Source organism: Eleutherodactylus coqui, chromosome 9 (genome assembly GCF_035609145.1).
Source record: "Eleutherodactylus coqui strain aEleCoq1 chromosome 9, aEleCoq1.hap1, whole genome shotgun sequence".
In the NCBI taxonomy this organism is placed as follows: domain Eukaryota; kingdom Metazoa; phylum Chordata; class Amphibia; order Anura; family Eleutherodactylidae; genus Eleutherodactylus; species Eleutherodactylus coqui.
This window is the reverse complement of record NC_089845.1, coordinates 136,284,500-136,301,811: the sequence shown is the minus strand read 5'-3', so window position 1 is coordinate 136,301,811 and position 17,312 is coordinate 136,284,500. Positions and strand designations below refer to the sequence as shown.

At 42.1% G+C, this 17,312-nt stretch overlaps 1 protein-coding gene across 1 annotated transcript in view; it reads right to left on the bottom strand.

The window, feature by feature from the left end:
• CSMD3 (CUB and Sushi multiple domains 3) overlaps positions 1-17,312 on the bottom strand; it is a 909,686-nt gene that overhangs the window by 76,804 nt on the left and 815,570 nt on the right. Inside the window, exons 55-57 of the mRNA XM_066579038.1 lie at positions 15,891-16,067; positions 9,556-9,735; positions 7,330-7,503 (exon numbers count right to left, since the gene is read on the bottom strand). Coding sequence (XP_066435135.1) covers positions 7,330-7,503; positions 9,556-9,735; positions 15,891-16,067 — 531 coding nt within the window. The remainder of the gene's footprint in view (positions 1-7,329; positions 7,504-9,555; positions 9,736-15,890; positions 16,068-17,312) is intronic.

Sequence of the window (17,312 nt, the reverse complement as noted above, 5' to 3'; positions counted from 1 at the left end):
TAACAATTGACAATTCCGTTCTTATCGATTTTTATATATGCTTGTTGATACAAGTTGTGAAATTGTTATTTTTTTCTCTGCCGCTTATAACTGCAGCACCAAAGTTCTATTGATACAGAAGTCACCGGGTTATATGTACTAAATGGCAAATTTACTGTAATTTCAGTCTGGGTGAGAGAAGATAATTTCTTTCTCACTGACCTAGGAAAATTCCTGAATTGATTGTTATAGAGACTGTTAAAGAAAAATGCGCCAATTTATTTTTTTTTATTCGTGTACAACCTGCAGCTTAATATTCGGGCAAATGGAGAATTCAATATAGTGTTAAAATAGATTTTTTTTAAAGTATCTATTGTTAACAAACAAAAAGACATCTATGAATGTGTATTAGCTGCAGTGGAGTCAGAGATGTTGTGTTACCTGTGCATTTTAAGTCTTTTTCCTTCTCTGCTGGTTTCCATTTAGCAATATTTTCACTCTATGGTTATTGAATAGATGGCTTCGTCTTGGTTTGATTTCAGATCTGTGCTGTGTGCTTTGAAGGGAATGTACGTATGTGTATATATAATATATATTATATATAATTTTTTTTTTACTATTTAAAACTAGCTAGTGAAGCATTTTTATTTTCCCTTTTTCTTATCTGTTTTTATCTTCTGATGGCATTTTATTTTATTTTTTCATTTTATTGCCTGTATATTGCAATAGGGAGTTGCCATCTTGACTGAGCTGCAGCTAACATCATTTAGAGATATGCTTTACAACAGCTTTATGAAGCATTCACATAAAGGACAGGAGGAGGTCCATTGCCTGGGAGCGTGTTGTGAGGGGGAGGAGGTGAGCTTTGATGATCACCTATAGATAACACAAAATCAACCATTCACAATATTTAGGTGTTGCCTTTTACTGTAATCTTGCCTATGATAATAATGAGATATCTAATGAAAAGAGAGGACCCTGCAATGAGGGTTAATAGACTACAAGTAAAGGGGAAGGAGACTGCAGATGAGAGTTAAAGGTGTTCATGTTGTGGTTGTGGCAGGGCTATCGTAGATCATAGGCTTATCTGAAGTGGTGGGATTTGAGCTTCTTTTTGAAGCTTTCTATGATGGTGGAGAGTCTTATATGTTGGAGTAGTGAGTTCCATAATATAGGCAATGCACAGGAGAAATTCTGGAGACAACTATGTGAGGAACAGAGAGACCAAAGAGGAGCAGAGAAGAACGTTTTGCAAGGATCAGAAATTACGTGTGGGGAGCTATTAGAATATTAAGGTAGAGCTGTATGAAGGGGACAAGATGCGGTCTGGAGATTATGTGTGAGGGGCTATTGAGAGATTAGGTTAGTGATGTATGGAGGGGACAGGTTGTGGACTGGAGACTACATGTGGAGAGGTATCAGGATATGAGGTCAGAGATGTATAGAGGGGATGGGTTGTGGATGGCCTTGTATGCCATTGGTAATATCCTGAACTAGAGTCCATGGACAATAGGTATGGAGCGAAGGGATTAATAGAGTGTAGTGACAGGGGTGTAACAGGAGGAATAGTGGATTAGCATGGATTGGACAGGAGTGTTTAGCATGGATTGGAGGCATGCAAGAGGATAATATGGGAGGCCACACAGAAGGATGTTGCGGCAGATAATTTATATGCACTAATTTATGCAAAACATGGCATAAAAATACATTTTAAATCAACAGCTGTAATTAAAAAGTCAAATGACCAATATCATTCAGTTGGGATAGGGGTTACTTTATCCAAGATAAAACATTTATCGGAAAAATCATTTAATCCTGCATCCAATGATTCAGATTTAGCTTTCTGCATCTTAAAAGTTGTGAAACCATTAAATAGAGCAAAAATAGCTAGTAGGGCATTAGGTGCCAAGAACATTTTATTTCCAACTGGGGATACATTTTTATTGGGCTGCATCTATTCCCACAGGATCTTTTCAATTATGGGTTAATTTAATTGTCTTCTATTTGGCACTTCTAATGATCCGGAAGGTTAATAAAATGTATTTGTTTCCATTGATGTGGGATTAAAGGAATTTTGTATGTGTTTGTTGAACACTTTTTGCTGATTTGTGAAAAAGCGGAAACTGCCAAGTATGTATAAAAGAGGCAGACTCTGAAATGTTACAATGAAAGATCAGTAATTAGATTGATCATGGTTGTCACTCATCTGTCTCCATATATAAAACCAATCCAGTTCTCAGAATAGTCTTTTTGAGACATGTAATAATTATGTCTGTGTAATTGTCTAACAAATCCCATAATGATTACATAGCCGTGTCACGACAGAGTAGAAATCAAGTTTTTATGCTAAATATGCATGTGTAGATATAGGACACTGTATACAAATTGTGTATTCTGATCCTACATTCACGTATACTCCTCTCTCTGCCTCCTGTCTTTGCTAATCTGCTCTTAAAAGGAACCTGTCACCAGGATTCTGCTGCCCGAACCATGGGAAGCATGAACAAGGGGAAGGTATGTGCAGTGCGCTCATGTTCAGATGTGGCGCTGCTAATGCATCTCAAGTTAGCGGATACTGAGATAATGAAGCATAGCTTCAAGTCACTACGCTATTTGTCAAGCATAGCCATCATTTAAATTGAATGGCAGTGGCCACGCTATGGAAATAGTGTAGTGGCGCCTGGCAGTCTATGCCAGTAACTTAATACGCCATTCTTCAAGGATGGTACTTCTAAATCTCTGTGTTGTGGCATTTCAGAATAGAAATACTTTGAAGTTTGACTTGGAAGGGTGCTCTGAGTCATGGGATGCTGCCACACTGACCTCTTTCTTACCCACATCCTGTAGCACGACAGCTCTGTCCCTATACACCAAGAGGGAGAGCTGTCACTCCAGTTGCTCCAGCTTGGTAAGAACCAGTGTATTCCCACCCCCTAAACTTGGAGTGCCCTTCGGACTCAGACTTCTGTATGTTTATTCTGAAATGTTGCAGCATTTCTGAATTAGACATCCGTGGGCGCAGAGTACATATCTGTCTTGGATTCATGCTGCCCACGGTTCGGGTAGCATGAACCTGGTGGCAGGTTCTCTTTAAAAGGTTTATCCCAAAATTTACTTTTATCACCTATCCACAGTCTAAGTGGTGAGACCCCACAACGATCCTAACAGGAGTCCTGTAACCCCTTCTCCTCTTCACTGCATACCCTACAATGAAGCGGAGACTGAATGGAGCGATGGTCAAGCATGCCTGCTTCCGCTCCATTCATTTTAATGGGACAGACAGAAATGCCTGAGTACAAGCCATTGTTTATCTCCGCCCCATTGAAGAAGAATGGAGCAGCACCACATATTTTTGACTGCCACTCCATTCAGTCTCCTCTTCATTGTGGGAGATGAAGTGAGGCCACAGTGAGGAGGACACAGGACCCCTCTTTTAGGTATCAGTGGGGGTCACCTGTGGATAGGTGATACAAATCAATTTTGAGATAACCCCTTTAAACCAACCATAAACTAAGATCAATGAATGGGGTTGACCTGCAATATTACACAATATTGGAAACAAGCAAGCAAACAAACCCCTTTTTCTAACCATGGACAACACCCTACAGAAATAACTGTACATGTGTGATATTGTTTTCAAGGTCTCTACATTTGCACATTTTTACATGCCACTACTACTGGGACTCAAATGCTCAACATCACAAAATACATTACAAGAATATTTGCTTTATATTTTTTTAAAATTCACAGCATTAGTTTGGTTTAATTTATATAAGTTTTAGTTACTAAGAAATAAGCTGGAGGTTAAATGATGCAATTTGGGGTTTCTTGCATAAATTAGTTACTAAATAGAAGGGAACGACTTGGACTCAGATCAATAGATATACTACTAAAGCTTTACAGAATTCCCTTAAAAAGCAGGAGGTGACATCTCAGCTGTAAAGGCTTCTTTTTGGACTAATGATATGTGACTTGAAGAGACAATAGAGAAGCCTTACATGCCACAACTGCTGCTTTCTATGGAAACCTTAATGGTGTGCGTAATTAGAATATTCCCTAGCAACAGCTCAGAGATTGCTAACTTGCTACATTAAAGTATTGCTCCTTTTTTATAAATGAAGAACTAAAAACCGTATGCAACCATGTCATGCATCGATGAGACTCCCAAAGCACATTTAATCAAATGAATGCAAAGGATTCTGGGTACTTCATGTGCCATAATGAAAAAAAAAAAAAAGATTTGTAATGTGAAACATAACAGAAATAATACACAGCACATGAACAAGGCAATATCCATAAAGGCCGCATGCAGACAGCCGGGTCGGATCCCGCTGCGGGAATTCTTGCAGTGACCCGGTGGCTCAGCACTTCCTGGTTTCCTGCGCTCTGCTATGTGCATGCTGTGGCCCAGCTGGCACATGCGCAGAGCAGAGCCGTCACGTCAGAGGTGACGTTTCTGTGCGGGCCTCTGTAAGGCTCACACAGAAATGTCCAGGTGAAAACTCGCATGGTAAACAAATCACGACTGTCTACATAGGATTGCATTATCTAATGCAATCCCATGGCAGCATGCATGGGCAGAAATTCTGCAGAAAATCCCGCCATGGAATTTCCACCCATGTGCATTTACCCAAAATGTATTCCCATCTGAGACTTGTATGATACATCCAAAAGATATGTCTTAAAAGTCTGATAGTTATGGGTCCCACTCCTGGTGTCTACACTTATCTTAGGTTAGGACCCCCACCCACCACCCCGGCAACCCTAAATGTCATACCCAGAGGTGGTTGGGATGATGAAAATATATGAATCACCTGCACTATGCTGTTTCCTTAACTCTCACTGAAGTCGATGAGAGTTACTGAGGCAGTGTTCAGTGATGAGGGGACCTCCGTGGAGCAGCTGTGCTTCTCCAAGTACAGCTGCTCCAGTGAACGGGCAAAGTTTCATGCGCTGCGCATATGAAACTTTGCCCATTCGCGTGTTTTCCGCTTATGTGAGCGGCACATTTTTTTCACGCATATAGCCACGCAAAAAACACGCTTGTCTGATCTTAGCCTCAGGTCTCGGTCAGACGACCATTTTTTTGCCGCAATTTGCGGATGTGCATGCGATCTGCGCATATATAGAACCATTGCTTCGCAATGGGATCGGTCCCATGGCCGCTTTTTATGCGGATGTCTGATAAATTATAGGACACGAGGAATCGCAGATCACGCCTATCTGCGTTCTGCGATTCCTTGTGTTCTATATATGAGCTCAATGGGGCCGGCGGCAGCAGTGTCGACCCCATTGAGAACATATACTACAAAGATCATTCTCCTCTGCTACAGCTGTAACAGCTGTGGCAGAGAAGAACGATGTTAGCCCATTGAATTCAATGGAGCCGGCAATACAGCCGGCTCCATTGAAAGCGATGGGCTAACGGCGAGCGCGGCATTAATTTTTCGGGAAGGGCTTAAAAATATAAGCCCTTCCCTGAAAAACATCCAAAAATGTGTAAAAATAAAAAAAATATATATACCCACCTTGTCCCTGCAGCCGGAGTTCAGCCGCGGCCGGCAGTTCTCCTGAACTGCTCTGTGTAGTATTCAGCAGGCAGGGATTTAAAATCCCTGACTGCTGAATGGGCTGCCTCTGATTGGTCACAGCCCTCACCAATCAGAGGCAGCTCTCACTCACCCATTCATGAATTCATAAATGGGTGAGTGAGTGCTGCCTCTGATTGGCTCAGCGCAAGGACCAATCAGGGGCAGCTCTCAGCTATTGAATGACAGCTGAGAGCTGCCCCTGATTGGTCACTGCGCTCAGCTAATCAGAGGCAGCACTTACCCATTCATGAATTCATGAATGGGTGAGTGGGAGCTGTCTCTGATTGGTGAGGGCTGTGACCAATCAGAGGCAGCCCATTCAGCAGCCGGGGATTTTAAATCCCCGCCTGCTGAATACTACACAGAGCAGTTCAGGAGAACTGCAGGCCGGCCGCGGCTGAACTCCGGCTGCAGGGACAAGGTGAGTATATATATATTTTTATTTTTACACATTTTTGGATGTTTTTCAGGGAAGGGCTTATATTTTTAAGCCCTTCCCGAAAATTCATGCCGCTCTCGCCGGCAGCCCATTGCTTTCAATGGAGCCGTCTGTATTGCCGGCTCCATTGAATTTCAATGGGCAGACAGCGCTCCTTTGATCGAGCCCGTTTCACCGAAAACGCTGCTAGCTGCAGATTTTTCAGCGAATCGTCAGCTCAGTCACGCGATTTGCGGATGCGCATCCGTCATGAGATCCGCAAATCGCCGCAAAAAACGGTCGTCTGACCGAGGCCTCATGCAGTAAGATAAGAAATAGTCATATACTCACTTCTCCCAATCCCGCCGTGTCCCGCACCTATGCTTGGTTACTCACTCCGGTCTGTTTACAGCTGCAGCTCCGCCCAATTTACGGGACGTCAAGGGGGCTGCAGTCAATAACAGAGCTTAGCGATCCATTGCAATGCAAGAATTGAATTCCGCAGCTGTTCTGCAAGTGAAAACGCACCCAAATCCGCACCATTCAGGTGCAGATTTGGACACCAAGGATTTCTTGCCCGCAGTGATTCTGCAATGTGTGAAGGCAGCCTAAGGGCTTAACTCTAAATATACAGGGAACATAACTTAACTGAATACGTCTAGGCAGTTATACAATTTGCATTACTGATAATACATTATTGGTTTATTTAAAATGTTTTCTATGATCTGTTAACCCAGGAATTTCTTTTAATTAAATTCTGGAAAAATACACAGTGCAATAGTTATTCAGTAGTTGGCAGTGGTGTTTCTGTTTGCTTTCTATGGATGAAAGAATTTCCTTTAGCCAGAAGCATAGCTCGACTTTCATTTGCCTGAGGCAAAGATTTAGTTTAGTGCATTCCCAATGTAAAACTTTTAAAGCTTGTCGGGAAAGTTTCTTGTTGATGCCCCCCGCTCCCACCCCCCCTTCCTTCCCGGCACTTGGAACACAGCTGGACTCCCTCCCCATCTAAGCTTCAGCTTTGAATCATTTTCAGTATGTTGAAGGAACATTTTCAGAAACATTACATATAAAATATAGGTATGCGTTTTCTATTATAAGGGACAGCGTATCTCTGAATTTATATGGCAATTACCGTGCAGAGATGTAATGCTAATCTCTTTAAATATATGTAAAACATTGCTTTTACTTAGTGCAAAAATAGATGTTCTTTTCCCACTGTTTTGCAGTATTCTGTAGACCTTAAATGAACTTCATTCTGAAGTGAAGATCACATATTGTAACGCAGAAAAAACATAACGAGAAAATCAAAAAGAACACAAGAATTAGGATATTACTCACGTAAACACTGCGGAACTTCTCCGCTCCAGGATCCATTGCCAACACAGGTCAGCACTGCAGGGAAGGACAGTTCATAACCCGGAAGGCAGGCATAACTAATACTAAAACCCCAGTCAAAATTCGTTCCCTCAAGTCTTCCATTAGAAACCTGGGGAGGGTACGGGCAAGTAACAGCTGCAAGAAGATAAAGACAAAGCATAAAATGATATTTTTTGACTAATGAAACCTAGTCTTGCATTCATTAAAGCATAATCCAACAGCATGACCATTCACCCACTTTGTCCTCAAATGTGATGTGTTCATGGTTCTTGCTACTCCAATCACAGGCCGGAGACCATGACAACCCAGGACCATAAGAGAACCTCTGCCACACTAAAATGTTGGCACAACACCCTCAAGCAAAAGGCGTTCACCAGGCATCCTGAATACACATCTGATTTCAAGATGGGCTAGCATGATTTGTCCCTCCATAGAACGTTTTTCCATTGCTCAACTTTCCAATGACAACGCTCCTTGTATCACTGTAGACTGACCAGTGCATTGCACTTTGTTATGGACGGCTTATGTGAGGTGGCATAACCCATATTGCCAATAGCATGCAGTTCCTGTCAAAAACTATGGCAGCATTTTATGTAACATGGATTAGAAAACATGATATGCAATAAAACACAATCCATTCTACAGATAGGGACATCCAAATACTTTTAGTAGGATAGTGTAGATAGAATACGCCAATGTCTGCTCAGAGGAGATCTGATTGCTGGATCAACCTCCTATGGCTAGAAAAAAGGGCTGTAGGATTGCTCTTTCATACTTTAGCTAGGGGAAAGAAGCTTTTACACCAACATAGAAGGGGTTCTTTACTGTAAGAGCAGTGAGACTGCAGAACCCTCTGCCAGAGGATGTGGTTATGGGGAACTCAGTAAAAAAGTGAAAGTGGGGTCTAGACACTTTCTTGGGTATAACAATATGACATTTTTTTATCACTGATTACTTCAAAAGGGTTGTTGATGAAGGTATTTATTTGTAACATGTCTAACCAAAGGGTTTTGATGCAGATTTGAAAATGTTTAAATTCTGCTGCAAATGCAAGTCAAAATCCATGTTAAACATGCAGATGTTTGTGCAGATTTCCACAGTGGAATTTTCTGCGTCTTGAAAAATATTCAGGTATGTTTAAAACTAGCCCTTAGGCCACTATTACACATACCGCTGTTTACTGCGATTATTGTAGTGTCCTGAGCACAGCGCTTACCACGGTACAACACTCCCATTGATTTCAATGGGGCCTCGTAGACCTGCACTCAATTTTCGAGTACTGTCTGTTCTATTCTTGTGTGTCTTAGCGCTTTTAACGCACCTCATCACCCATCACAATGTTGGAGTGCGCTGAAAAGCACTGTTAAATGCTGTGACGTATGTTCAAAAACACAGCTCACCATCATGGTAAAAGTGGCCCTAGGGAATGTTCACATGGCCGATTCCACTGCAGAAGTTTCCACACTAAATCTACTTGTAAAACTGTGACAGTTTTTGCAGCAGATCCACATGTGGATTTAGTCCTGTTAATGGACGAAATCTGTGTTCAGAGTCTAAGTGAATCACCATGAAGTAGCGACATATCTCTTCTTCACGCGGATCCTCATGGAATCACATCAGACTTCCGCACAGGATTTTTGCCCATTGTGCTAAATCTGCATGCAGATCCATGGTAAAAATGAGGAAAGAAATAGCCACAGATTTCTGCCACGGTTTTACAAGTTGATTTTGCTAGAAAATTCCATACCCTTATGGTTACGACACCTAGATGCCTCCTCTCCTACAGTCCTACTTAACTAAACCTAAATCACCAAAGAACCCTATGGTAATCTTTGTGTTTCATCTGCCCCTTCTACCCCAGTCCTACAGACTGTAGAACAGGAGGCAGATGGAAAAGAGTAACCCCTCTGTACAGAATCAAACTACAGGGTACTGTAGGGTACTTTCAATCAAGACTATTTACTCGTTCATACTTCTTTTCACACTACACAAAAGCTCCCATTATCATGAATTCACAAAGTTCCCTCTATCAATATAGATATGCCAATCATCGGCTTTGAATAACTTGCATGGATCTGTCATTTTGTGAACAGACACAAATAGCAGAACAATACTGTATTTTTATTAGAAAGAAAGGATTGGAGGGAAGGAAGAAGGGAAGGGAGGACTTTAATGGCAATATCTTACCTTTACAAACGGAGATTACTCCATTCCAAGTCCCATTACTTGTACATGTACGTGTATACGAGCTCTTGGGATCCATCGTGTATCCAGGCTGACAGATATATGTAACATTCTGTCCAACAATGTAATCTTCTCCATATTTAATACCATTGGCTGGGACACCTGGATCCCCACAGCTAATAACTGTGTATGTACAAATCATGTAAGTCAATTAAATTCATAATTTAGTTAAACTGAGTAGTTATAAAAACAAACTAGCATGTCTCTTTCTCTGATGCAGATAAACAGTAGTGATGAGCGAACTTTTACAAGGTTCAGTTCAGCCGGTTTTCCGAATTTCGGCAAAAATTAGTTTGAATTGAACTGGAACTTCAACTATACTGCTAAAACTTGTGTATAACACTGTCTAAGAGCCATGCACGTCCTGTATAACACTCTTGGGCCACTTAATAGTGCATCTAAGTATTTTTTAGCTGTTTTTAAGATACAGTTAATGAAGATAAAAAAGAAAAATAAGGAAAACGAAGAAGAAGGAAAAAGAAGTAGTAAAAAGAGAAGGAGCAAGAAAAAAATTAATGATCCATCTTTTCCATTTTTTTTGGTCCTTTTCCTTCTTCTGTCTTCTTTTTCTTATTTTTCCTTCTTTTTTTTCCCCCTTTTTCTCTTAATGAGATGAACTGCCTGAGGTACAGGTTTGTGGCAAACTGAACTTTTAGCAAATTTTAACCCAAAATAGGGTTCTATTGTTTCGGTTTGCTCAACACTAGAGATGAGTGAACGTACTCGTTTCGAGTAATTACTCGATCAAGCACCACGATTTTCGAGTACTTCACTACTCGGGTGAAAAGATTCGGGGGGCGGGGGAAGCGTGGCGGAGCGGGGGGTAGCAGCGGGGAACAGGGGGGAGCCCTCTCTCTCTCCCTCTCCTCCCCACTCCCTGGTGCAACCCCCCCACTCACCCACGGCGCCCCCCGAATCTTTTCGCCCGAGTACGGAAGTACTCGAAAATCGCGGCGCTCGGCTGAAAAAGGGGCGTGGCCGAGTAGGTTCGCTCATCTCTACTCAACACTAATAAATACAGTTAAAAAAACATTTCTGGTTGATTGCCACCACCACTAGGAGATCATTACATATGATTTTATATAATTACATATGGATTTATGCAGCACTCATTAAACTAAATGATAGTTGTATGAATCCATCTGTAGCAATGCTCCCCTAGTGGAAGCTGCAAGTGAGCATAATTTTTTATTCAACTTAGTGGTTCTATGAAAGGAAGCAGTGAGAATGGTTCCCGGGTCCTGTGTAACCATGGGCACCATAGGAGTAAAGTGGTCTATCCCTATGGTCAGTAGAAATTTCAGTCTTTATGCTCAAATACAGCTGTATGAACCATAGTTGGATATTTCTGTTTGATGGTGCCACTAAAGGTTCCCATACGCATTCAATAGCTATCTGATGAAAACTTATATAGCCAGCTATTTTTCCCCATATACATGAGCACTCGGTTCAGCAAGCGTACTTGCAAAAAAAAATATTGAAAAAAAATGTCACCTCTTCTAAACAAACATCCATATTCTCCTCATAATGGTCTCAAATGTTTTGACCAGTTTCCAAAACTTTACTTTAAATTGTTATTCACTATAGAGAGATATTTTCAATATTTTAGATGGAAATTATTTAAAGGGAGTCTGTCTGTAACTTTGACCAAAACTTTGGCAAAACTACTGTGAGTGCTAGATAGGGGGTAAGGGAGCAGGGATTATGTACAGCTCTATTAATTGTTTCAGTATCAGCAGAACGAAAATAAAGTTTTAATCACCATGGAAAATGCCATGAGGGCAGGCCTTCTTTATGAGTTCTCCTCCACCATGTCCAAGGAGTGGTTCCACCTCCCTTTCCATCTGCTCTATTTGACAGCTGTAGCAATCTCCTGGCTAGCTACTAGAGCAGTCAATCAGAGCTGTGGAATAGCTGAATTAAAGAGCAGAGGATATTTCAGAGAGAAGGTCCACCTCCATAGCATTTCCTGGAGGAGAGTTAAACACGTTATTTTTGAAGTCCTGCTGATAATAAAATCAATAGTAGTGTTGAGTGAACTGAAGCAGTAGAACTCTGCTTCAGGTCGAATTTTGGTTAAAGTTCAGTTCAGCACAAACTTTAACCAATCTTTTAGCAAGGTTCTATCTGAAATAGGATTCTTTCGGTTTGTTTTACTCAACACTAGTCCTGAACACTTGCTTTTAGTGTTATATCCAATTTTAGGGGTTTGAGTGAATGTATGGTCCAGTTTAAACTCATTCAGACTGAACCAAACTTTTTGCAAAAGTCAATCTCCCAAATTGAACTTATCAAAAATTTGCTCATCACTAATCAATCGGAGTAAGCATATTCCCCTCTACTCTGCCCCTACCTATCATTATCAGCAGTCTTGCACGGTCAAAATTACCTAACACTCCTTTTAACCCCTTAAGGACCAGACACTTTTTAGGGATTTTAGTAGAGATGAGCGAGCATACTCGTCCGAGCTTGATGCTCGTTCGAGTATTAGGGTGCTCGAGATGCTCGTTACTCGAGACGAGCACCACGCGGTACTCATCTCGATTAAACGAGCACTGACCATTGAATTCAATGGAGCCGGCAATACAGCCAGCTCCATTGAAAACAATGGGCTGACGCCGAGCGCGGGATGAATTTTCGGGAAGAGCTTAAAAATATAAGCCCTTACCTGAAAATCATCCTAAAATGTGTAAAAAAAAAATTTATACTCACCTTTCCGCTGCAGCCGGAGTTCAGCCGCGTCTTGCCGGCAGTTCTCCTGAACTGCTGTGAGTAGTATTCAGCAGCCGGGGATTTAAAATCCCCGCCTGCTGAATGAGCTGCCTCTGATTGGTCACAGCCTCACCAATCAGAGGCAGCTCTCACTCACACCTATTCATGAATCATGAATAGGTGAGTGCTGCCTCTGATTGGCTCAGCGCTGAGCCAATCAGAGGCAGCACTCACTCACCCATTCATGAATTCATGAATGGGTGTGAGTGAGAGCTGCCTCTGATTGGTGAGGCTGTGACCAATCAGAGGCAGCTCATTCAGCAGGCGGGGATTTTAAATCCCCGGCTGCTGAATACGACTCACAGCAGTTCAGGAGAACTGCCGGCCAGACGTGGCTGAACTCCGGCTGCAGCGGAAAGGTGAGTATAATTTTTTTTTTATTTTTACACATTTTAGGCCTTAGTCAGACGGGCGTTTTTAGCCGCGATTTGCGCATGCGTCCAGCGATTTTATAAAACCATTGCTTTGCAATGGTATCGGACACATAGCGCTTTTTATGCGCTCGTCCGATAAATCATAGAACAAAAAATCGCAGATCGCACCTATCTGCGATCTGCGATTCCTGTTCTCTTCTCTATATGCGCTCAATGGGGCCGGCGGCAGCAGCGCCGACCCCATTGAGAACATATAGAAGACAAATCATTCTTCTCTGCCACAGCTGTAACAGCTGTGACAGAGAAGAACGATGTTTGCCCATTGAATTCAATGGAGCCGGCAATACAGCCGCTCCATTGAAAGCAATGGGCTGCCGGCGTGCGCGGGGTTAATTGTCGGGAAGGGCTTAAATATATAAGCCCTTCCCTGCAATTCATCCTAAAATGTGTTAAAATAAAAAAAAATTGTATACTCACCTTTCCGCTGCAGCCGGAGTCCAGCCGCGGCCGCTGTCAGTTCTCCTGAACTGCTTCTCGGCACTATCAGCCGGCGGGGCTTTAAAATCCCCGCCTGCTGAATGATCTGCCTCTGATTGGTCACAGCCCTGACCAATCAGAGGCAGGTTTCACTCACACACCCATTCATGAATTCATGAATGGGTGAGTGACTGCTGCCTCTCAGCGCTGAGCCAATCAGGGGCAGGTCTGACTCACATCCATTCATGAATTCATGAATGGGTGTGAGTAAGACCTGCCCCTGATTGGCTCAGCGCTGAGCCAATCAGGGGGCAGGTCTGACTCACACCCCCTTCACACCCACAGCAGGACGGCCGCGCGGAACTCCGGCTGCCGGGAGCAGGTAAGTATATATATATTTTTTTATTTTTACACATTTTAGGATGCATTGCAGGGAAGGGCTTATATATTTAAACCCTTCCCGACAATTCATCCCGGGCTCGCCCGCAGCGCATTGCTTTAAATGGAGCAGGCTCTATTGCCGTCTCCATTGAATGCAATGCGCTGGACAGCTCCGGCCCGTTTCTAATGAAACGCGGCTAGGAGCAGATTTTCGGGTGATTTGCGGGCGACTTGCGCGCACCGGTCACGCGATTTGCGGATGCGCATCCGTCATGCGATCCGCAAATCGCGCAAAAAAACGCCCGTCTGACTAAGGCCTTAGGATGATTTTCAGGTAAGGGCTTATATTTTTAAGCCCTTCCCGAAAATTCATCTCGCGCTCGCTGGCAGCCCATTGCTTTCAATAGAGCCGGCTGTATTGCCGGCTCCATTGAATTCAATGGGCTAACATCGTTCTTCTCTGCCACAGCTGTTACAGCTGTGGCAGAGGAGAATGATCTTTATGCTGACAGTGCGGGGGGGGGGGGTCTCACTCTTTCCACTATTGTGGCTTAATAAAGAGACCTCGGGGCCTGAAATGCAGCCCTGCATGTTGCTCCTCGCCTGCCCTATCCATTTCTGTGTTTTTTACATGACTTTGGTGATTTGCTAAGATTTTCACAAATGAAAACCTTAGCGGAGCACCAGTCATATACAAAAATGCTCGAGTCGCCCATTGACTTCAATGGGGTTCGTTACTCGAAACGAACTCTTGAGCATCACTGAAAGTTCGACTCGAGTAACGAGATCTCGCGCATTTTGGTGCTCGCTCATCTCTAGATTTTAGCCCTGTGGTGCTTTTACTGCCCTATTTTCTTTTCCTTTAGTTACCAAAATTATTTTTGCTGCATTTTTTTCTCTCACAAAAAAGGCTATTTCTTTAATATCTTTTTTGTCAATTATTTTTTGTTCCATTTTTTTAGTTTTACTGGGGGATAAAAAGCAAAAAAAAATTTTTTTTAACATTTCTAGTTTTTTTTTAAATTAGTATATTTACGCTAAAATAAAATATGGGAATGGGTTACTCATTTTGTTTCGAACATTTCAATATATAATATGCATGGTTTTGGATTACATGGCGAATGTAGCGACAGTTGTGGTTGGCGTCAGCTGTGGGTTATTTTCTTTCCTATGTATATATTGTTGTTTTTAGCGATGAGCGAGCATACTCGCTAAGGGCAATTGCTTGAGCGAGCATTGCCCTTAGCGAATACCTGCCCGCTCGAGAGAAAAGGTACGGGTGCCGGCGTGGGGGAGCGGTGAGTTGCGGCAGTCAGCAGGGGGGAGTGGGGGGGGGAGAGAGGGAGAGAGAGATCTCCCCTCCGTTCCTCCCTTCAGCTCCCTGTCCGCAGCCGGAACCCGAACCTTTTCTCTTGAGCGGGCAGGTAGTCGCTTAGGGCAATGCTTGCTCGAGCAATTGTCCTTAGCGAGTATGCTCGCTCATCACTAGTTGTTTTATTTTGTAATTTTATTTTACTTTTGTATGTAATTATGTTTTTAACTATCCATGTCCCCCATGCCGTTATATAAGACCTCTGGGGGACATTCACGTATTTTTTTTTATTTAACACTTTTCCACTGTAGCTGAGGCATCCATGGGAGCCCCAGTTACAGGTGAAACATCCCCTGTAGTGATAGTAGTCACTGGCAAAGCTGGTCAGGTTCGGTCTCCTAAGGCCCTGTAGCTCAGCTATAGCAGGGAATCCCAGTGGTCACGTGACCCCCGGGCTCCCGTAGTGGAAGTTACATTTCCACTTTCACTTTTTAATACACAGAGCTCATTGAGCACTGTGTACTCAAGGAAAGAGATGGCAGAAACCTGTCTTCTCCTCCGGGTTATCAGCTGTGACTAACAGCTGAGAACCCCATTCTGCTTCTGATTGATTACAGAAGCAGGAAGCTTTAATCCCCGCCATAATTTTACATACGGCTGGGCTTTAAGCCTGGGACCAAGCGCAGTATATTTACATTGCTTGGTCCTAAATGGGTTAAATATTTTTCATTTGCCACAATATTAAACTTATTACATAGCAAGACAGAGGAAATCGAAGAACCAGTGTATTTACAGGGGTTGTATCAAAATGTAATGTTATTCCCTATCCACGAGATAGAGGATAACTTTAGATTTTGGTAAAACCCTTTAATACAAGTGTTATAATACCATTACATTAATTTTGGTCCTAAAAATACTACATGCCAAAGTTTCTCTAAATTCTTTCATATCAATATACTTACTTGTGCAGTTGGGCAGTGACCCTGACCATGTGCCATTAGCTGTGCATTGTCTGATGTTTGACCCAGAAAGTATATAGCCATCTACACATGAATAGATAACCGAGCTGGAGAAAGTTGTTCCATCAACCCGAAATACTCTTCCATTTGCCGTAGTTCCTGGATTCCCACATTGAACAGCTATAATTTTAAAAAAAAACAAAGCAAACATAAAAAACAATTAAAGGTATACGCAAACACATTTTTCTTTACTTCTAGCCTCCTTTTCTTCAGGTAGTCATGTGATCTCAATTGTGACCAGTTCAGATTTACTTGGGTTTATGTATTCTTAATGTAATCAATTTCTCGGTCAGCATAACTGCCATAATGGACCCTACCACACAAGCTCTGCAGAGGAAGCCACAGACACTCCTGTCACAGCTACTTATGATGATCACACAGCTCCTGTCACACCGTTATAATGAAGGAGATCACAGCTCATTCACCTGACTGCATAATTAGGGTCTGTATGTTATTTAGGTAAATAAAGAACACATATGGTAATGACAGTGTCCCTCCTTCAGGCATTGATGATACAAGCTCTAGCTGCTCATGTAATACTGTGTTGATGCATCATGGTATTGACAGCACAGAACACAGTGAAAGTGAAAGCAAAATTAAGAGGGTGTCTGGTAAGCATCAGACAGGAGGCTGCACTGCATGGAAATGACTGCAATATACATAGGAGATATTTGGAGTGTGCAGTCAATAAATTGGTGAGTATGTAGTGATGGAAAAATATGTTTTTACCGGAGTGGCCATTTAAATAAATAAAAAGAAGGTATTAAACAAATATGATGAATAAAATCTGGAAAAAAAGTTTCTCAGTTAGAAAACTTATATTTAATTACCGTGCACATATTTATCACCTCCATAATTTTATCATACGGTTGCTGAGCATGTGCCTACATTTAGACCGTGTGTTGTGACAAGGTTGTCCAAGATCTTTTTTGCAAATGCCATACCAGTCTCTGCCAGCCATTTATATGGCTACAATGAGATATCCAGTTGTCTCGTATTTCTGACAATGCCACAGTGCAGTGTGTGAATAAGCATACATAATACATTTACCTTCTTTATGAATGTTTTCCAAGCTCAATTACACAGACAAAAGATAGGACGACATTAAACTGTAGAATGGATGAGGAGTGTGAAGACTGAAATGTTTCGGATTTCTTAATGACATCTCAGCACATCCTATCTGAACAAGTTACTGGAAACTTAATGATCCAGAACTTAATTGTTAAAAGACATTATTTAAATAATAATAGAAGAAAAATATTTAAAGCAAGTCGAAGCGCCCTACCGCCAGGTAATTTGTTTGAATGGAAGGTAATTGTAAAGAGACACTATTTAATGTGTTGGCTAAAATTAAAGAGAAGTTAA